Source organism: Leucopleurus acutus, assembly GCF_964270905.1.
Source record: "Leucopleurus acutus genome assembly, chromosome: 1".
Classification (NCBI taxonomy): Eukaryota; Metazoa; Chordata; class Mammalia; order Artiodactyla; family Delphinidae; genus Leucopleurus; species Leucopleurus acutus.
In genome coordinates this window covers 26663046-26685511 of record NC_139142.1, presented here as the reverse complement: position 1 = coordinate 26685511, position 22466 = coordinate 26663046, and the positions used below count along the sequence as shown (strand labels likewise).

At 41.3% G+C, this 22466-nt stretch overlaps 1 protein-coding gene across 1 annotated transcript in view; it reads left to right on the top strand.

Moving 5' to 3' along the window:
* The window catches only part of TTLL5 (tubulin tyrosine ligase like 5), a gene marked incomplete at its 3' end in the record, with an annotated part of 258145 nt that overhangs the window by 26222 nt on the left and 209457 nt on the right, over positions 1-22466 (top strand). The window contains exons 6-7 of the mRNA XM_082845972.1: positions 10257-10387; positions 17667-17749. Of these exons, the coding sequence (XP_082702098.1) occupies positions 10257-10387; positions 17667-17749 (214 nt within the window). The remainder of the gene's footprint in view (positions 1-10256; positions 10388-17666; positions 17750-22466) is intronic.

Here is a 22466-nt window from a genome sequence, read left to right as displayed (position 1 = left end):
CCTCCCTCTCACCCGTCTAGGTTGGCACAAAGCACTGAGCTGATCTCCCTGTGCTATGCAGCTGCTTCCCACTAGCTATCTGTTTTACATTTGGTAGTGTATATATGTCCATGCCACTCTCTCACTTTGTCACACCTTACCCTTCCCCCTCCCCATATCCTCAAGTCCATTCTCTAGTAGGTCTGTGTCTTTATTCCCGTCTTGCCCCTAGGTTCTTCATGACCTTTTTTTTTCCCTTAGATTCTATATATATGTGTTAGCATACGGTATTTGTTTTTTTCTTTCTGACTTACTTTACTCTGTATGACAGACTCTAGGTCCATCCACTTCACTACAAATAACTCAATTTTGTTTCTTTTTATGGCTGAGTAATATTCCATTGTATATATGTGCCATATCTTCTTTATCCATTCATCTGTCGATGGACACTTAGGTTGCTTCCATGTCCTGGCTATTGTAAATAGAGCTGCAATGAACATAGTGGTACATGAGTCTTTTTGAATTATGGTTTTCTCAGGGTATATGCCCAGTAGTGGGATTGCTGGGTGGTATGGTAGTTCTATTTTTAGTTTTTTAAGGAACCTCCATACTGTTCTCCATAGTGGCTGTATCAATTTACATTCCCACCAACAGTGCAAGAGGGTTCCCTTTTCTCCACACCCTTTCCAGCATTTATTGTTTGTAGACTTTTGGATAATGGCCATTCTGACCAGTGTGAGATGATATCTCATTGTAGTTTTGATTTGCATTTCTCTAATGATTAATAATGTTGAGCATTCTTTCATGTGTTTGTTGGCAATCTGTATATCTTCTTTGGAGAAATGTCTATTTAGGTCGTCTGTCCATTTTTGGATTGCGTTGTTTGTTTTTTTGATATTGAGCTGCATGAGCTGCTTGTAAATTTTGGAGATTAATCCTTTGTCAGTTGCTTCATTTGCAAATATTTTCTCCCATTCTGAGGGTTGTCTTTTGGTCTTGTTTATGGTTTCCTTTGCTGTGCAAAGGGTTTTAAATTTCATTAGGTCCCATTTGTTTATTTTTGTTTTTATTTCCATTTCTCTAAGAGGTGGGTCAAAAAGGATCTTGCTGTGATTTTTATCAAAGAGTGTTCTGCCTATGTTTTCCTCTAAGAGTTTTATAGCGTCCAGTCTTACATTTTCGTCTCTAATCCTTTTTTTTTTTTCGGTACGTGGGCCTCTCACTGTTGTGGCCTCTCCTGTTGCGGAGCACAGGCTCCGGACGCGCAGGCTCAGCGGCCATGGCTCATGGGCCTAGCCGCTCCGCGGCATGTGGGATCTTCCCGGACCGGGGCACGAACCCGTGTCCCCTGCATTGGCAGGCGGACTCTCAACCACTGCGCCACCAGGGAAGCCCTCTCTAATCCATTTTGAGTTTATTTTTGTGTATGGTGTTAGGACGTGTTCTAATTTCATTGTTTTACATGTAGCTGTCCAGTTTCCCAGCACCTCTTATTGAAGAGACTGTCTTTTCTCTACTGTATATTCTTGCCTCCTTTGTCATAGATTAGTTGACCATAGGTTCATGGGTTTACCTCTTGTTCCATTGATCTATGTATCTTGTTCCATTGATCTATGTATCTGTTTTTGTGCCAGTACCATATTGTCTTGATTACTGTAGCTTTGTAGTATAGTCTGAAGTCAGGGAGTCTGATTCCTCCAGCTCCACTTTTTTCCCTCAAGAGTGTTTTGACTATTCAGGGACTTTTGTGTCTCCAGACAAATTTTAAGATTTTTTGTTCTAGTTCTGTAAAAAATGCCATTGGTAATTTGATAGGGATTGCACTGAATCTGTAGATTGCTTTGGGTAGTATAGTCATTTTCACAATACTGATTCTTCCAATCCAAGAACATAGTATATCTCTCCATCTGTTTGTATCATCTTTAATTTCTTTCATCAGTGTCTTATAGTTTTCTGCATACAGATCTTTTGTCTCCTTACTAGGTTTATTCCTAGGTATTTTATTCTTCTTGTTGCAATGGTAAATAGGAGTGTTTCCTTAATTTCTGTTTTAGATTTTTCATCATTAGTGTATAGGAATGCAAGAGATTTCTGTGCATTAATTTTGTATGCTGCTACTTTACCAAATTCATTGATTAGCTCTAGTAGTTTTCTGGTAGCATCTTTAGGATTCTGTATGTATAGTATCATGTCATCTGCAAACAGTGACAGTTTTACTTCTTCTTTTCCGATTTGGATTCCTTTAATTTCTTTTTCTTCTCTGATTGCTCTGGCTTAAACTTCATGAACTGTGTTGATTAATAGTGGTGAGAGTGGGCAACCTTGTCTTGTTCCTGATCTTAGTGGAAATGGTTTCAGTTTTTCACCACTGATAACAATATTGGCTGTGGGTTTGTCATATATGGCCTTTATTATGTTGATGTAAGTTCCATCTCTGCCTACTTTCTGGAGGGTTTTTATCATAAATGTGTGTTGAATTTTGTCGAAAGTTTTTTCTGCATCTGTTGAGATGATCATATAGTTTTCCTCCTTCAATTTGTTAATATGGTTTATCACATTGATAGATTTGCCTATATTGAAGAACCCTTGCATTCCTGGGATAAACCCCACTTGATTGTGGTGTATAATCCTTTTAATGTGCTGTTGGATTCTGTTTGCTAGTATTTTGTTGAGGATTTTTGCATCGATGTTCATCAGTGATATTGGCCTGTAGTTTTCTTTTTTAGTGACATCTTTGTCTGGTTTTGGTATCAGAGTGATGGTGGCTTCCTAGAATGAGTTTGGGAGTGTTCCTCCCTCTGCTATATTTTGGAAGAGTTTGAGAAGGATAGGTGTTAGCTCTTCTCTAAATGTTTGATAGAATTTGCCTGTGAAGCCATCTGGTCCTGAGCTTTTGTTTGTTGGAAGATTTTTTTTTTTTTTTTTTTTTAACTTAAGATAACAAATTTATTCTCTCAGGGTTCTGGCAGCCAGAAGTCCACAATCAGTCTTTGGAGGCTCTAGGGCAGAATCCATTCTTTACTTTGTCCAGCTCTTTTGTTTATGTCTGCATCGTTCCAGTCTCTGCCTCCCGGATCAGATTGCCTCTCCTCCTCCATCTGTGTCAAAACTCCTTCTGCCCCCGCATTGTAAGGGCATTTGCTATTGCATCTAGCGCCCACTCAGACAATCAGGATAGTCTCCCCATCTTCAGATCCTAAATTTAATCACATCTGCAAAGACATCTTTTCCAAATAAGATAACATTTGCGGGTCCCAGGTGCTAGCATCTGATATCTTTGGGGACATTATTTAGTTTACTGCAAATAATAAATCCCTTTCTTTCTTTCTTTCTTTCTTTCTTTTTTTTTTTTTAACATCTTTATTGGAGTATAATTGCTTTACAATGGTATGTTAGTTTCAGCTTCACAACAAAATGAATCAGTTATATATATACATATATTCCCATATCTCTTCCCGCTTGCGTCTCCCTCCCTCCCACCCTCCCTATCCCACCCCTCCAGGCGGTCACAAAGCACCGAGCTGATCTCCCTGTGCTATGCGGCTGCTTCCCACTAGCTATCTACCTTACGTTTGGTAGTGTATATATGTCCATGCCTCTTTATCGCTTTGTCACCGTTTACCCTTCCCCCTCCCCATAGCCTCAAGTCCATTCTCTAGTAAGTCTGTGTCTTTATTCCTGTTTCACCCCTAGGTTTTTCATGACATTTTTTTTTTTAAATTCCATATATATGTGTTAGCATACGGTATTTGTCTCTCTCTTTCTGACTTACTTCACTCTGTATGACAGACTCTAGGTCTATCCACCTCATTACAAATAGCTCAATTTCGTCTCTTTTTATGGCTGAGTAATATTCCATTGTATATATGTGCCACATCTTCTTTATCCATTCATCCGATGATGGACACTTAGGTTGTTTCCATCTCTGGGCTATTGTAAATAGAGCTGCAATGAACATTTTGGTACATGACTCTTTTTGAATTATGGTTTTCTCAGGGTATATGCCCAGTAGTGGGATTGCTGGGTCATATGGTAGTTCTATTTGTAGCTTTTTAAGGAACCTCCATACTGTTCTCCACAGTGGCTGTATCAATTTACATTCCCACCAACAGTGTAAGAGGGTTCCCTTTTCTCCACACCCTCTCCAGCATTTATTGTTTCTAGATTTTTTGATGATGGCCATTCTGACTGGTGTGAGATGATATCTCATTGTAGTTTAGATTTGCATTTCTCTCATGATTAGTGATGTTGAGCATTCTTTCATGTGTTTGTTGGCACTCTGTATATCTTCTTTGGAGAAATGTCTATTTAGGTCTTCTGCCCATTTTTGGATTGGGTTGTTTGTTTTTTTGTTATTAAGCTGCATGAGCTGATTATAAATTTTGGAGATCAATCCTTTGTCAGTTACTTCATTTGCAAATATTTTCTCCCATTCTGAGGGTTGTCTTTTGGTCTTCTTTATGGTTTCCTTTGCTGCGCAAAAGCTTTTAAGTTTCATTAGGTCCCATTTGTTTACTCTTGTTTTTATTTCCATTTCTCTAGGAGGTGGGTCAAAAAGGACCTTGCTGTGATTTATGTCATAGAGTGTTCTGCCTATGTTTTCCTCTAAGAGTTTGATAGTTTCTGGCCTTACATTTAGGTCTTTAATCCATTTTGAGCTTATTTTTGTGTATGGTGTTAGGGAGTGATCTAATTTCATACTTTGACATGTAGCTGTCCAGTTTTCCCAGCACCACTTATTGAATAGGCTGTCCTTTCTCCACTGTACATTTCTGCCTCCTTTGTCAAAGATAAGGTGACCATATGTGCGTGGGTTTATCTCTGGGCTTTCTATCCTGTTCCATTGATCTATCTTTCTGTTTTTGTGCCATTACCATACCGTCTTGATAACTGTAGCTTTGTAGTATAGTCTGAAGTCTGGGAGCCTGATTCCTCCAGTTCCTTCTTTCGTTCTCAAGATTGCTTTGGCTATTCGGGGTCTTTTGTGTTTCCATACAAATTGCAAAATTTTTTGTTCTAGTTCTGTGAAAAATGCCAGTGGTAGTTTGATAGGGATTGCATTGAATCTATAGATTGCTTTCGGTAGTAGAGTCATTTTCACAATGTTGATTCTTCCAATCCAAGAACATGGTATATCTCTCCATCTATTTGTATCATCTTTAATTTCTTTCATCAGTGTCTTATAATTTTCTGCATACAGATCTTTTGTCTCCTTAGGTAGGTTTATTCCTAGATATTTTATTCTTTTTGCTGCAATGGTAAATGGGAGTGTTTTCTTGATTTCACTTTCAGATTTTTCATCATTAGTATATAGGAATGCCAGAGATTTCTGTGCATTAATTTTGTATCCTGCCACTTTACCAAATTCATTGATTAGCTCTAGTAGTTTTCTGGTAGCATCTTTAGGGTTCTCTATGTATAGGATCATGTCATCTGCAAACAGTGACAGCTTTACTTCTTCTTTTCCGATTTGGATTCCTTTTATTTCCTTTTCTTCTCTGATTGCTGCGGCTAAAACTTCCAAAACTATGTTGAATAAGAGTGGTGAGAGTGGGCAACCTTGTCTTGTTCCTGATCTTAGTGGAAATGCTTTCAGTTTTTCACCATTGAGGATGATGTTTGCTGTGGGCTTGTCATATATGGCCTTTATTATGTTGAGGAAAGTTCCCTCTATGCCTACTTTCTGCAGGGTTTTTATCATAAATGGGTGTTGAATTTTGTCAAAAGCTTTCTCTGCATCTATTGAGATGATCATATGGTTTTTCTCCTTCAGTTTGTTAATATGGTTTTTCACATTGATAGATTTGCGTATATTGAAGAATCCTTGCATTCCTGGAATAAACCCCACTTGATCATGGTGTATGATCCTTTTAATGTGCTGTTGGATTCTGTTTGCTAGTATTTTGTTGAGGATTTTTGCATCTATGTTCATCAGTGATATTGGCCTGTAGTTTTCTTTCTTTGTGACATCCTTGTCTGGTTTTGGTATCAAGGTGATGGTGGCCTCGTAGAAGGAGTTTGGGAGTGTTCCTCCCTCTGCTATATTTTGGAAGAGTTTGAGAAGGATAGGTGTTAGCTCTTCTCTAAATGTTTGATAGAATTCGCCTGTGAAGCCATCTGGTCCTGGGCTTTTCTTTGTTGGAAGATTTTTAATCACAGTTTCAATTTCAGTGCTTGTGATTGACTTGTTTATATTTTCTATTTCTTCCTGGTTCAGTCTCGGAAGGTTGTGCTTTTCTAAGAATTTGTGCATTTCTTCCAGGTTGTTCATTTTATTGGCATATAGTTGCTTGTAGTAATCTCTCATGATCCTTTGTATTTCTACAGTGTCAGTTGTTACTTCTCCGTTTTCATTTCTAATTCTATTGATCTGAGTCTTCTCCCTTTTTTTCTTGATGAGTCTGGGTAATGGCTTATCAATTTTGTTTATCTTCTCAAAGAACCAGCTTTTAGTTTTATTGATCTTTGCTATTGTCTCCTTCATTTCTTTTTCATTTACTTCTGATCTGATCTTTATGATTTCTTTCCTTCTGCTAACTTTGGGTGTTTTTTGTTCTTCTCTCTCTAATTGCTTTAGGTGTAAGGTTAGTTGTTTATTTGAGATTTTTCTTGGTTCTTGAGGTAGGATTGTATTGCTATAAACTTCCCTCTTAGAACTGCTGTTTGCTGCATCCCATAGGTTTTGGGTCATCATATTTTCATTGTCATTTGTTTCTAGGTATTTTTTGGTTTCCTCTTTGATTTGTTCAGTGATCTTTTGGTTATTTAGTAGGTATTGTTTAGCCTCCATGTGTTTCTATTTTTTACAGATTTTTTCCTGTAATTGATATCTAGTCTCATAGCATTGTGGTTGGATAAGGTACTTGATACGATTTCAATTTTCCTAAATTTACCAAGGCTTGATTTGTGACACAAGATATGATCTGTCCTGGAGAATGTTCCATGAGCACTTGAGAAGATAGTGTATTCCACTGTTTTGGGATGGGATGTCCTGTAAATATCAATTAAGTTCATCTTGTTTAATGTATCATTTAAAGCTTGTGTTTCCTTATTTTTTTTCATTTTGGATGATCTGTCCATTGGTGAAAGTGGGGTGTTTCAGTGCGCTACTGTTATTGTGTTACTGTCTATTTCCCCTTTTATGGCTGTTAGCATTTACCTTATGTATTAAGGTATGTTGGGTGCATAAATATTTACAATTGTTATATCTTCTTCTTGGATTGATCCTTGATCATTATGTAGTGTCCTTTGTCTCTTGTAATAGTCTTTGTTTTAAAGTCTATTTTGTCTGATATGAGAATTGCTGCTCCAGCTTTCTTTTGATTTCTATTTGCATGGAATATCTTTTTCCATCCCCTCACTTTCAGTCTGTATGTGTCCCTAGGTCTGAAGTGGGTCTCTTGTAGACAGCATATATACAGGTCGTGTTTTTGTATCCGTTCAGCGAGCCTGTGTCTTTTGATTGGAGCATTTAATCCATTTACATTTAAGGAAATTGTTGATATGTATGTTCCTATTACCATTTTCTTAATTGTTTTGAGTTTGTTTTGTAGGTCTTTTCCTTCTCTTGTGTTTCCTGCCTAGAGAAGTTCCTTTAGCATTTGTTGTAAAGCTGGTTTGGTGGTGCCGAATTTTCTTAGCTTTTGCTTGTCTATAAAGGTTTTAATTTCTCCGTCGAATGTGAATGAGATACTTGCAGGGTAGAATAATCTTGGTTGTAGGTTTTTCCCTTTCATCACTTTATATATGTCCTGTCACACCTTTCTGGCTTGCAGAGCTTCTGCTGAAAGATCAGCTGTTAACATAATGGGGATTCCCTTGTATGTTATTTGTTGCTTTTCCCTTGCTGCTTTTAATATTATTTCTTTTCTGTTTGATTTTTGATAGTTTGATTAATATGTGTCTTCGTGTATTTCTCCTTGGATTTATCCTGTACGGGACTCTCTGTGCTTCCTGGACTTGATTGACTATTTCCTTTCCCATACTACGTATGTTTTCAACTATAATCTCTTCAAATATTTTCTCAGTCCCTTTCTTTTTCTCTTCTTCTTCTGGACCCCTATAACTTGAATGTTGGTGCGTTTAATATTTTCCCAGAGGTCTATGAGACTGTCCTCAGTTCTTTTCATTCTTTTTTCTTTTTTCTGCTCCGTGGTAGTTATTCCCACTATTTTATCTTGCAGGTCACTTATTCGTTCTTCTGCCTCAGTTATTCTATTGATTCCTTTCAGAGCATTTTTTTTTTTTGGCTGCGTTGGGTCTTTGTTGCTGCATATGGGCTTTCTTTAGTTTCGGTGAGCAGGGGCTACTCTTTATTGTGGTGTGTAGGTTTCTCATTGTGGTGGCTTCTCGTTGTGGAGCACAGGCTCTAGTTGTGGGGGCTTCAGTAGTTGTGGCACACAGGCTCAGTAGTTGTGGCTCGCAGGCTCAGTAGTTGTGGCGCATGGGCTTAGTTGCTCCACGGCATGTGGGATCTTCCTGGACCAGGGCTTGATGCCGTGTCCCCTGCATTGGCAGGTGGATTTTTAACCACTGCGCCACCAGGGAAGCCCCTTCCAGAGAATTTTTAATTTTATTTATTGTGTTGTTTGTCACTGTTTGTTTACTCTTTAGTTCTTCTAGGTCCTTGTTAAATGTTTCTTGTATTTTCTTCATTCTGTTTCCAAGATTTTGGATCATCTTTACTATCATTACTCTGAATTCTTTTTCAGGTAGACTGCCTATTTCCTCTTCATTTATTTGGTCTGGTGGGTTTTTACCTTGCTCCTTCATCTGCTGTGTATTTCTCTGTCTTCTCATTTTGCTAAACTTACTGTGTTTGTGGTCTCCTTTTCGCAGGCTGCAGGTTTGTAGTTCCCGTTGTTTTTGGTGTCTGCCCCCAGTGGGTAACGTTGGATCCGTGGGATGTGTAGGCTTCCTGGTAGAGGGGACTGGTGCCTGTGTTCTGGTGGATGAGGCTGGATCTTGTCTTTCTGGTGGGCAGGACTGCGTCCAGTGGTGTGTTTTGGGGTGTCTGTGAACTTATTATGATTTTAGGCAGCCTCTCCGCTAATGGGTGGGGTTGTGTTTCTGTCTTGCTAGTTGTTTGGCGTGGCGTGTCCAGCACTGTAGCTTGCTGGTCGTTGAGTGGAGCTGGGTCTTAGCATTGAGATGGAGATCTCTGGGAGAGCTCTTGTTGATTGATATTATGTGGGGCCAGGAGGTCTCTGGTGGACCAATGTTCTGAACTCGGCTCTCCTACCTCAGAGGCTCAGGCCTGACACCCGGCTGGAGCACCAAGACCCTGTCAGCCACACAGCTTTTGGGAAGTCTGAGGTCTTCTGCCAGCATTCATTAGGTGTTCTGTAGGAGTTGTTCCACATGTCGATGTATTTTTGATGTATTTGTGGGGAGGAAGGTGATCTCCACGTCTTACTCCTCCACCATCCTGAAGGTCCCCTCAGCCTGGTTCATTGTTTCTAATTCCTTAATGATAAGCGTCACTTGGGGTACTTAACATTCATAGGTCTTACTGCAGATTCAAGGAATCACCATCTCCAGGGATGGTGTATATTTAAAAAGCACCTTCTAGGTGCTTAATCTTTCTAGGCAAATATAGACCTAGAAAGTTATATATTTTAAAAGCAATGAGGTAATATGTATCTCAGTCAAGTTTGGAAATTACTGATCTAGACTAAATCACTGTTACATTGTGGTCTCCGGACCATCTGTACCAAAACACCTGGGGTCCATGCTTAAAATGCAGAGCCCTAGACTTCATCGCAGAATTTTGAGAGATGTGACTCTGGAACATTCGTTTTTAAAGAAACTCTTTAGGTGATTCTTATGTACACTAAAATTTGAGGACCTCTGCTCTAGATCTGAAGAGGACAGTGGGTAAGAAAGAAGTATTGGTGATACCTACATTTGGCAAAGCAACCTTTGATTTTAAGAAATCAAAGTGAAAATTTTGAACTGAGGAACAGCTAGAATGCAGTTTTAATGGTTACAGGAAAGATTCTTAGATGGTTTTTAAATAGTGCAACAAACCATAGACTCTTGAATCCAGTCGAGGCCAGCCGAAGTACCTTTTTGTAGTTTGCCAGATTACACTCCCTGATAGGCAGCATTTGTCGCCCTAGTTTTAAGGTGATCATTTCCTTGACAGAGTGATAGATTTGGGATATAATACTATCCTCAGTAACTGCTCATGAACTGTGAACTCTTTAGTATGTGATGACACAGGATAACCTCTGAGTCATAGTGTACTGAAATGGAAATGCTTTTATGAAATTTAGGTCGTATGAACTAACCCGGAAGGACCGACTGTACAAAAACATCATTCGAATGCAGCATACGCACGGATTCAAGGCTTTTCACATCCTCCCTCAGACCTTCCTGCTGCCAGCTGAGTATGCGGAATTCTGTAGTAAGTGCTTGACTCCTGATGCTCCATTCTCACCCCCGTCCCCTATCCCCCATCCCCAGCAGCTTAACTCGGGGCAGATTTACTCCAAGGGCTGCCTCAAGTCAGGAACCAATCAGGGCTTTTCAGATCCTTAAAAAATTGTTTCTTTAGTAAAACAATTGCAGAGATAACTTTAAAACTGTTTTATTCTGAGCGTGTATGTGTGTATTTATTCTTAGTAAGGACGTTTATGTAAGGACACATTAGTGTTGTATAGTGTGCTCCTGTTTATTACAAAAAGTCTCTTTTTCATTGACAAGAGTTAGTGCCCATGTAAGGATGGATATACCTCTGCATATGAACTACATATGCATCCTTTTCGGTATCTCTCTTCCTCTTGTCATTTAAGGAGTATCCCTGTCCCCTCGATTTTTGGACTTGTGTGACTTATGTTCTTTGGGGTACACATATCACGCATCTTTTGGTGTTAGGGTTTAGAGGTACCAGTTAGTCACACTCTCTCTCCTTGGAGTACAGACTAATTGAAAAATATTCATGGGAGCGAAATAGGCACATTAACGTCTGCTGTATTGGTGGTAAAGCTAGCTGGGAATGCATGGCCTGCATCCAAGTCTCATTGCTTCTTTTGTCTTGAAGTGAACTTACCTTCCCAGGTCCAAGCAGAGGAGATGGGCTATTTTGGACTCTCCCCCCATGGTGGGCAATGCCTGCCACAGTAGGTTTAGAGCACAGAAGAGGCACGAATACAGAGAAGGTGTGAGGCAGGTCTTTTGTGAGAGTCTAAATAGGAAAAATAATAATAGCTAACACTTAATGAACATTTCCCTTCTGTTAGGCCCTCTTCCAAGTGGAGCCTCTATTCTGAGGTAGGTACTGTTATTGTTCCCAGCTTTATAGGTGAGGAGACTAAGGTACAGAGAGGTTAAGTAACTTTCTGTAAGTTATGTGGCTGCAAATGGTGGGAATAGGATCCAGACCCTGCAGTTTGGCTTCAGAAGCCAGGCTCCTCACCACTGTGCTTTGTGGCCAAGACAGTGGGCGTATGCACACAATGACCATTTCCCAGGACCACCCATGGGAGAAGTCACTTCTGTGAGGAGGATCAGTTATGACACACAGAGAGAACAGCAAGACAGTTTTCTTCTCAATAAGTCCAAGAAAAAGACTTTTCCTGTCTTACAGGTAGAGGAAGCATGGAGAGAGGAAGAGAAATTTTTCTCTAGACTTCCTGACATTTGATTCTTTTAACCTGTTGGACCTAGTGGTCTGGTCTGGTCACGCAGTGCGGTGTTCATCCTCTGGGACTTGCATCAGGAATGGTCACAGGGTCTCTTGCTCCCACCTTGGGGAGGCCATTCTTCTGAGAGCACTTGTTTACCCCGCTGGGACCAGTGGTTGGCAGTTCAGTGTTTGCCCACAGAAGGCTCTGAAATGGGTCAGAGTAGAGTATTCACTAGATGAATTAAGTTAACTTCAAAGCTACAGTGCACTCAAGCTGAACATTTACAGTTAGGAATTTTTGTTATGGGATTTTTAGCCATGTTATTGAAACCTCCTGTGCCTTAGCTTCCTCCTCTGTAAAATGGGACTGTTACTAGTACTGACATTGTAGTGTTGTTGGGATGTTTAAATAGGTTAGCACATGGAAAGCACTTGGAGTGGTGCCTGATGGGTACTTAATAAATGTGCAATAATATTTCCTATTTCAAGTTATGTAGAGATGTATTGTTATATAATAAAAGTAAAAAATTGTGTAATAAGCCAACATGATAGCATAAAAATGCTTCAGCTAACATGTTAGCAACGTAAAAGCATTCCTGATGTGAACTCCCTGCTGTTGAATTCCTATTGAGAAATCAGAGTCCAGAATAATTTCCTAGTAAACACTAAAGGGATATTAAGTTGAAAATTCCCTTTCTCCTCTCTGCTATCTCTTATTCTGTGGTTCTTCCCCACCCTTTGGAGGCAGTTTGAGGGCTGGATGCTCATTCAGAAGATTGGATAGAGTTAGAGTTCCTCCATGCGTTCAAGCCTGACCTGTGTTTCAGCAGAATTGTTTCTTCAGCATATTTTTTTAAAAATAAATTTATTTATTTTATTTTATTTATTTTTGGCTGCTTTGGGTCTTTGTTGCTGCGTGCAGGCTTTCTCTAGTTGCAGCAAGCAGGGGCTACTCTTCGTTGCGGTGCACGGGCTTCTCTTGTTGTGGAGCAGGGGCTCTAGGCACGTGGGCTCAGTAGTTGTGGCACATGGGCTCAGTAGTTGTGGCGCATGGGCTTAGTTGCTCCGCAGCATGTGGGATCTTCCCAGACCAGGGATCGAACCCCTGTCCTCTGCATTGGCAGGTGTATTCTTAACAACTGCGCCACCAGGGAAGCCCCGTTTCTTCAGCATATTATTCAAACTCTTACAGTTTCTACATTCTAACAAAAATGAATTCAAAAGGTCAGTAGCACACATAGAATGAATATAGCTGCAACCCAAAGCCACCACATTGAGCCCCAGGGCAGTTATTACAGGCAAATGATGTTCTTCAGTCTCAAAACAAATCCCTCATTGCTGTTGCCTCCCAAAGACCACAGCAGGGACTTATTGTGTGGTAGAAGAGGGACCAGGGAAGATGTGATGGTAAAGAGGAAGCTTCTTGGTTTCAGTCCTGCCAGGATGCCAGTCATTCTTTGCCAGTAGTCCAGAGTCCATGACCTCTACACTTAAATCCACTGGGGAGAAATCCAGCATTAGTAGGTCACTTGTGTTGCTAAGTTTACATATTAGGGGAGAAACTTGCCTCCTCCTACCACTTCCTCTTTCAAAGAGACATTCCTCTTCCTCCTAAAGTCTGTTTTAAGTTCTCTTCATTTCCTCTGCTGTCCACCTAGCATATTATAACTCAGAAATTCCCTTTTCTCCATGACACTTGTGTTCCTGACCTTCCAGTGCTTGCTTGAGCGCAGACAATAGGATATTTTTGAGAAGGCAAGTGACATGAACAGGTTGGCCTTTAGGAAAATAACTGCATGAAATGAATTGGAGGAAGCAGGGGGAGGAAACACAGTGGTCGCTTTGGAAGTCATAATCCAGGTAAGAAGTGTGGATAGACTGAGCTAGGTAGCTGGAACGGAATGGAGGCAGTGGAAAGAATGGTAGCATAAACACAGTTTACTAAGTGGCTGTGAGTAGTGAGGCAGAGGTCAAAGGTGTGAGTCTGAGAAGCTGGGAGGAGCATTAAGTCTTTAACCAGGGAGTGTAACGAGGAATGTAGAGCAGGGGTCCCCAACCCCCGGGGTTCCTTTTAGGAACCGGGCCGCACAGCAGGAGGTGAGCAGTGGTCGAGCAAGTGAAGCTTTACCTGCCGCTCCCCATCGTCCCCACCGCTCGCATTACCGCCTGAACCACCACCCCTGCCCCCCACTCCCCAACCCCTCGGCCGTGGAACCACGAAACCAGTCCCTGGTGCCAAAAAGTTTGGGGACCGCTGACGTAGAGGAAAAGTGTTGAAGGGCAAGAGGAGTGTCACATTTTGGACCTGGTGTGGATTTGAGGTGCCTACAGGCCTCCGTGTGGTGATGTTTTGCAGGCAGTTGTAAAGGCAGTTTTGAGTTCTGGCCAGTTATAGGCTCTGGAAGTTGCAGATATGGAGGTGGATGTTACTACCAAGGAAGGGAAAAAGGAAGAGAAGAAGAACTACCGAGAAATCAGAGGGGAGAGAGACCTTGAAGATATGAGCAAGGGAATGAGGTCCCAGAGGAGGCAGGAGAGGGTTTAGTCAAGAGCCCAAGTAGAAGGGTGAGCTTCAGGAAGCAGGGCGTGTCTCTCCCCTAAAAGGAGAGAAAGAAGAAGGCTAAGTGGTCATCCAGGTAACATTTGAGATGGAGAGGAAAGCAGGTGAGCGGGTTTATGTTACAGATTCCCAGCCTTCTTGGTGAGAGGGTGATGAGGGCACATACCAGGAATGAGGGGCCTAGGGATGGGTTTGGGTGTTTGAGAGGAGCAGAAAGGCATGTGACTAGCCTGTGAAAGAGCCTTTGAAAGGGAACTGATAAGGAACAGATATGAGGATTGCCTGAAGACTCTAGAGAGACCAGCCAAGGCGGATCTCATGAATTTGTATAGCTTTTTGTTCTAATAAGAGAAAACCTGAAATCCATCCCTGTAGAGACCTAGCCCAGAGACCAAACACTGCCTCAAGAGATGTGAAAGCCTGGATACTGCCAAACTGTTCCCAGTAATTAAAATGTGGGGCTTGCAATATACAGACCAGATCTTGCTAGATTCCTGGTGCCACTGTTGCTAGTGTAACAGTATATAGTACAGTCGGAGGTCTGTGACCCCGAAGAACCTAACTAAGAATCTTGCCAACTGCAGCCACTCCCCAGCTGTGGACAGCTTTCTAAGCAGGGAGAAGGAAACAACAAGGAAGGCAGGGTGGCGCCAATATCAGAAAAGCAGAACTTTCCCCCCACGCCCTGGCAGATTTCTGTTTACTTCTCACTGCCCAGAATTGCATCCTCTGGTCATCTTTAGTTGCAAGAGAGACAGAAATAATTCTAAGGAATGAGCAAAACTTTAATGTCAGCCAGTTAATTTCAGATGACTGGATTTCAAAGTAATCAGTAAATTTATAGAATCATAATAGTAGGATTATGAGAGATCTCATAATTCAAATGACTAAACCTCTCATTTTAAAGATGAGACTGGATAATTTAAGCAAATTGCCCGGAATTAGAAAAGCCAGAATTAGAACTCAGATCTTCCTACGCCTGGTTCAGTGCTCTTTCCATTAGATTGAGCATGCTGCCACCATAGGACCTGGAAGGCACCAGAAAGAGTTGCAGGCCCTGTCTAGTATATCTTCATCCTGACAGGCTGCCAAGCTCTTTGCCTTGCTTTGCTTCTGACCCACATTTTTGGAACCTGTGAAAGAAATCAGTCCTTGTTCTGAAATACAGCAAATCAAGGAGAAAGGCCTAGCATGAAGACACTTTTTTTGATATTTAGAATTTCAAGAACATGATAAAAGTGAAGCACCAGAAGCAGCAGAAACTTCTGATAAGCCTAGTCCACAAAGTAAGATTTATTAAACGCGTTAGATGGCAGAAGTTGCATTTAGCTAGATTTTCCCTGTTCTGAAAACGAGCATTTTCTGCGTCTGTTTGTCACCACGGGGGGTACTGTCTTCAGACAGGTCTGGTCATTTTCTTCGGCATTGCTGTATGTAGCTCCCTCACTTCCTCTTTGTGAGCTCGGTGTGTCTAATTACTTGCTTAGGGCCTGCCTTTCTGCTGTCTTTTCACTTCTGCATGCCCCATACTAGCAAACTGCGTAACACGGATTGGGTACTTAGAAGTATTGAATGAATGAATGAAGTTTAAAAATTTTTGTAATTTTTTTGTTTTATTTTACTATTAATTGTTCCTTTTGTTCTCAAACTATTGTATCCTCAGAATTTGGGGAAAATGGCAAAATGGAAAAAATATATAAAGTGTATATATATATACATCTATTCAGTGACTTCAGTTTATAGAGATTTAAATTGTCTTATATTAATATGCCATCTATTGCAGGAATTTAAAATTATGTAAATGATGTAGGTAATATAGTCACGGTACCCCCAAAAAAATACAAAACAATAATCAGTGAAAAGCCTTTTTTCTCCTCTTTTCCTCAGTCATCCAGTTCTCCCCAGAGGTGATCAGTGTTATTAGTATTTTTACATATCCTTCTAGATGTATTCTCTGCACTTACTGGCACATGGCTTGAGTGTGTATGTGAACAGATGGGAGCATACAATACCTAGTGCCCTGCACTTTACTTCTTAACACTCAACAGTCTCTTTGAGCTCATTCCCTCTCTGTTCCTTAATAACATTCTCATTTTGTGTGTCTGCTTAATATTTCATTATGTAGAGCAGGTGTCTGCAAACTACAGCCCTTGTGTCACATCTGGTCCTATGCCTTTTTGTATGTATCCCAAGAGCTAAAAATGATTTTTACATTTTTAAATGCTTGAAAAAAATCAAAAGAAGAATAAAATTTTGTGGCATGTGGAAATCATAGGAAATTCAGTGTCCATAAATAAAGGTTTTTGGGGGCCCAGCCATGCTCCTTTGTTTACGTATTGTTTATGGTAACTTTTGAGCTACAATGACAGAGTTGAATAGTTGCATGGCCTGCAAAGCCTAAGCTATTTATTATCTGGCTTTTTACCAAAAAATAGTTTGCCGGCCCCTCGTATAGATGCAATATAGTGTATTTAATTAGTTGATGGATGTCTTTTGCTATTAAAATGCAGCACTGAATAATCTTCTACAAAGAATGTTCCAGTATGTGTGAGTAGGACCAGAGAATACATTCCCAGAAGTGGAGTTGCTCACGGAGTTTTACATTCTGTGTGGCACGTGACATTTTTTCTAATTCTGTGAGGTCACATCAAGGGAAAAACAGGGGAGGGTGGCGGAGAGAAGCCAAGGAGGTCTTCTTTCTCTCCTGGTGAAATGGTTTGTGGCACTGACACAAATCAAGTTCCTGTTGGGAGGCCTTGAAAAGACAGTTTGGCTCCTATCAGAGGGAGAGTCCTTTGTCTCTGCTTCTCTCTCGTGTCCACTGACCTTCCCTAAGTGGAGGCCGGAGCCATCTGCAGGCCTCTGGGACTCCTCATATTGGTTGTGTGTTTTCTTTTCCTATGACCCAAAGGTATTTAAAGCGTAAACCTGAACCTGGGAAAGGAACAAAAGTAAAGGGCACCTTTTAACCACTCGTCAATTATTGTCCCACCTTTCCACTCACATTGTTTCATTTAAGGCGATTTTTTCTTATAAGCTCAGAGAAACTGCTTGAGGAAAGTAACCATATTAGGGGATCTGGCCTTTGACTCATGTTGTCACCGTCTGCAGTGTGAGCCTCTGGAGGTCCTTTACTTAAAGGAGGCGAGGATATCAAAGATTCGTGAAGGTTGTTTGTGACAGTAATAGACGAACATCCCGATATTTGCCTTATTTTGTCTTCATCCTCTCATTCAAGAGGGGAAATGGTGGAAGAAATATATTATGTAATATTGCTGTCTCTTCCTCTCTTTCCTTTCTCTCTCTTTCTCTGTTTTCATTTTTAAGGCCAGTCCAAAAATACAGGTTATTTTAGTTGCTGTCCTCCACTTAGAAATTTGGAAAATTCTTTGGGTACCTGAGTAGATAACTAGTGTTAAAATTTAAGATAATAAACTCATGTCCCTTCTTTCTCTTTGTTTCTTTCTCCCCTGTTTTGTCTCCCAATATTTTGAGCAGATTCATATTCAAAGGACCGGGGACCTTGGATAGTAAAACCAGTGGCCTCTTCCAGGGGGCGGGGTGTCTACCTGATCAACAATGTAAGTATGCAGCGGGTGGCATACTTCGCTCCGTGTTTGTTCTTCCCTGCTTCACCCTTTGTCTTAGCTACTAAGTCTGCATTCAGAAGTGTGATTTGGGGAGGGGTATGAGTCTACTGTTCACCTTACTGGCAGTAACCTCCTCCCATGCCAACAGTTACTCTATGGCTAATAAGTCACTTGATTGAATTTGGGGGGAGGGCAGCCTTTGGTGTCAGCAGAAAAGAGGTACTTTTTCTGCTTTCAGCATTCTGCCTTGCTAATTCCTTGGCACTAAGCATTAATTGGTAGCACATACATTTAGTTCCTATTGTGAGGAGAACTGTGGGTTCCTACCCTCAAGTTCATCAAGCAAATTAACCTTAGTCTGGCATGGCATCCTCGCTGCTCCTGGCCGCCTCCATCCCCCCTCTTCTTCTTCCTCCTCCTCATCCTCTTCTTTTTTCAAAAGTCATTAATATCTTGATTCTTTGCAAAATCCTCATTAAAAGTTGTTTCTCAGTTGAATACATATACAAAGTAAATGAAATAAAATCCCAACCCCACTCTCACTGGCTAGACTAACAACAGTAGTAACCTAATACAGTTGATTTATGTTTCTTCTTTTCTCAACTTTACATTTTTTTTCTAATTCTCAGTTTGATATTCACTGCACTCATATCACCCCCTACCCTTCCTTCCATATTACATCTCTAGCTTTGATTACTTTTTATTATTTTTATATTTTAAAGGTTTATGATATTTACATTCTCTTCAGTAACTATGATTCAGTTTCTTTGCTTTATCTATAAGTTGAGTAAAAAATTTTAACTCAATAGAAACTTTACAGATGGGAATTCTGAAATTTAACCAGTATTTCAGTCTGGGTCTTTGTTCATTCTTCCTCCTGGACCTTTGGTCAGCCCTTTCAATCTGGAAGCTAGTGTTTTTCTTTAGTTCAGGAAAAATCATTCATTTTTTGTCTATGCTTCTGCTTCTGGAAATTCTTTTTGAGGCATTCTGGGTGTTTCCTTCATGTCAACTTTTCTCTCATTTTAAATTCTCTGTCTTTTCCCATCTTTATCTTCTGGATCACCAGTGTGAGCTCTGTCCATTTTATCGTTCATTCCATCTACTGTATTTCTATATTGGCTATCATAAGGTACAAACACTCTTATTTTCTCATTTGCCTTTTTTTCTTTTGTGATAACAGCCTGTTGTTGCTTAGTAGATGCAGTTTGCTGGCGGGTCTTTCTGAGGATACGAATTGAAAGTGTTTTAAAGTTCTCTTTTGTTTCACCAATTTTCATGGGATCGTGGTTTTTTTCCTGCTGTTGGGTTTTCTCAATTTCAGTGACCTTAGATGCTGAGTCACCCTGATGAACAAGACTAGACTGATTTAAATTTTGACAGCTGGCCTGGGTTTCCCCTACTGTTGTGTAGGACTGATTCCCTAATAACATCTCACTGGACAGGGGGCTGACTGTGCTTTGTGTGAGGGCAAAGTGTGTTGAATGTCAGGCCGCACCTTAGGTGGATATGGGTGAGGAAGCGTGCTTCCTCCTTCCCCCTTGCCAAAACAGGGCCTGCCTGATTGTGGATATAAAGGAAGAGTTTGGTGATTTCCTTGTGGGGCGGTGCCACCTTGCCTCTCTCTTCACCTTTGTGTCTGCTGTAGGGCTGCAGTGGCCTCAAGTTCCACTCTTCTGTGGGATGCCTGTGCCCACCCGCAGAAGGTGTCCCCCCGAGACTGTTGTTAGGTTTCATCCTGAGGGCAAAGCTTTGGTTGCTGGAGAAGAAGGCCTGTTGGCCGCACTGTTTTAAATGCTGTTTGTTATTTAATTAATTATCTGATTCTTGTCCGTTGGCTCCCTCTCGCTCTTCGTGTTAGTTCACTGCCAGCATGGAACTTCTCAGACGTCTCCTTGGGAAGATCACTCTCACCTCTGATGTTTGGGGCTGGGGCTTCTTCTGCTCTGTTTCCTCAACCTGTTCCTATCTTCTTTCTGTCTTTCAGGATTTCCTTAAACCTTTGGTCTTTTGTTGGCTCCTTTAACTGTTTTCTAGCCTTGTTATCATTTCAGACGTTTAAAAATGTCTACTCTGGGGCTTCCCTGGTGGCGCAGTGGTTGGGAGTCCGCCTGCCGATGCAGGGGACGCAGGTTCGTGCCCCGGTCCGGGAGGATCCCACATACCGTGGAGCGGCTGGGCCCGTGGGCCATGGCCGCTGGGCCTGTGTGTCCGGAGCCTGTGCTCTGCAGCGGGAGAGGCCACGGCAGTGAGAGACCTGCGTATCACATTAAAAAATAAATAAAGAAAATGTCTACTCTGTCCTTACGGTGGAACCCTGGAAGGGAAGAGGGGGAGGCGGATATGTCATGTGCGTGGTCGGTACACCATCCCAAATTCCCCAGTTCTCTTTCTTTTCACATGGTCTGAGCTATTTCCTATATGTGCAGAAACTAACTTTCTAAGGGGTCTTTCATATGGGAAAATCCTTAAATTCAGTCTGGACTAAAAACTCTACAGTAAACACTGATGACCAGACCTTTCATGCTGAAGAAATATAGGATCTGGTTCTGAGGCAGTAGCTATACAGCCCCAAGCCCAGGCTACAAGTTCTGCTACCTGACCCTGGGTCACTCTGGAGGGCCTTTTGCCCTGGGTCTCTTGTGACAGAAGGCACTGCTCATAAGCCTTGGATCTCTCTTTTCTTGTCTCTCTTCTGACCTTGGTGTGAAGGCTCCTGTCCAACAGCTTTTCCTTCAGCTTCGTGCCAGGAGCTCCAGTGTTGTTTGAATCTCATAGGCGGCACTAGTTTGGGTTTGGGTTTTAGCTGCCAAATGGAATTGCTATTGAAAGTCAACTGTGGTACAAGTTTGCTTTTTATTTTCTTAGACATGAGTCAAAAAGAATAGGATCTATTCCCAGCTCATCTGGGACTTTTTTCTCTTGGAATGCTCTTTTGCCTTGGTGATTTGTTATTTTAAAACCAACATCATAAAGAATAGAAAAGTTAAACTTTCTTTGGTGGGGCTGAGAACCCCATGCCCTGACTCTTCCCTGGATGCCGCGCGCGTCTCATACAGGGGGTGACAAGTCTTTAGAGAATGCACTTGGCAGGCTCTCCTTCTCCCTCCCACATCTCCCTGGGCTGACTCCCTAGAGACCCCCTGCAGAGATCAAAGTACTTGGCAGGACCCTTTGCCTGCCACCTCCCGCTCAGTGAAGCTTTGGAATGAGTCTGATTCTTTGAGGTCTTTGGTGGAAGTGCCAGACAGAAGCCTGGGAAGATGCCAGCAAGCACCAGGGGAGCTGGCAGCATGTGGACATAATGGCAAAATATTCCCACTTTTCTCCAAATCTGGAATTTTATCACCTTTTACCCAGACCTACAAACCATGCAGTTAATACTCTTCTCTCCCTCCTTACACACAAGGCCTAACCATCTCCTCTTTTCCATACCTGGATCCTTTCCCATGGAATATGTGACCCATTAGCCAACTGGATGAAGTAACTCTTTCCAAGGCTGCTGCCTGCTTTCCTTTTAGATTCAAGGGGGAGGGAGAGGGAGTGCTCCAGTGGAGGGTCTGCAAGCAGAGCTAGTGTGAGTGGGTGAGGGATGGGGGAGGGAGGGCAGAGTTAGGTGTGAGGGCCAAATAAAAACATCTTTCCCTGTCTTCCCACTGGAGTGAGGAATGAGAGGGCCTCTTATTAAAAATTCCCCCTAATAGTCATAACCTTTTGGAAAATACCTGCAAATAGCAACTTTTACCACTATGAGAATAGGATAAAGGATAGAAGAAGGATTACTTTTATGTAATACTGAAGAGAGAGGAGTGTGAGCTCCTACAGATGGAAGCATCTTGGCTGATTGGCGAAAGTGGTCTCTTAATGATGTGCTTTTTAGCTCTGAAAATACAGCATAAAGGAACAGAGTTGTGTTTGCTCCAGCTCCTGCAGTAACCGTGACTAAATGCCATATTTTCCCAACTTAGTATATTCAAATCAAGGAGGGAAAAGATCTGGTGTTTTCTGATTAAGGTATGAATTTGATTTATGGAAGTCAAATTTAGTCATCCTTGTCTCACACATTATTCATGGTAAATAAAATATTAGTGTTTTCTCTGAGATTTTGAAGTATCAGGAGGGTATTTTGGTCACTCTTTTCACTCCTATGTTTGTGAATATAATTCCGTACAGCTCTCTTGTTTCTATTTGTTTATGTTTTCTTAGGTGCTCTCCATTTTTTCTCATTGTTCAACAAATATTTAGGGAGTCCCTGTTGTGTGCCAGGTGCTGCCACTCCTTAAAGGCTTTTCAGGAATAGGGATCATCTCCTAATTCTTATGTATCTTCATTATAAATCAGTGCACTGCTCTGAGCAGAATGGTGTGTGGCACATCGTGAGGAATGCTGTTGAGTTGTGGAACTCAGTAAATGGAACCACATAGATACTATTGAGTTTGCAATAATAATACTAACTGATATTTCTTGAGCATCTACTATGTGCCTACCAAATATAATCTCACTTAGACTTTATGAGAACCCTAAGAGGTAGTTACTATTCCTTCCATAGTAAGTGAAGATTTTAACTCGTCTTGCTGATTCCAGAGCGTGCCCTCTTAACCACTGTACCAGTCTACCTTATAATAACTTAACAGATACCATGAGCTTTAATCTTAAAGTTGAATTAGAAAAATGGATGGGTTTCCAACTTTCCCAACAATTCAGATTC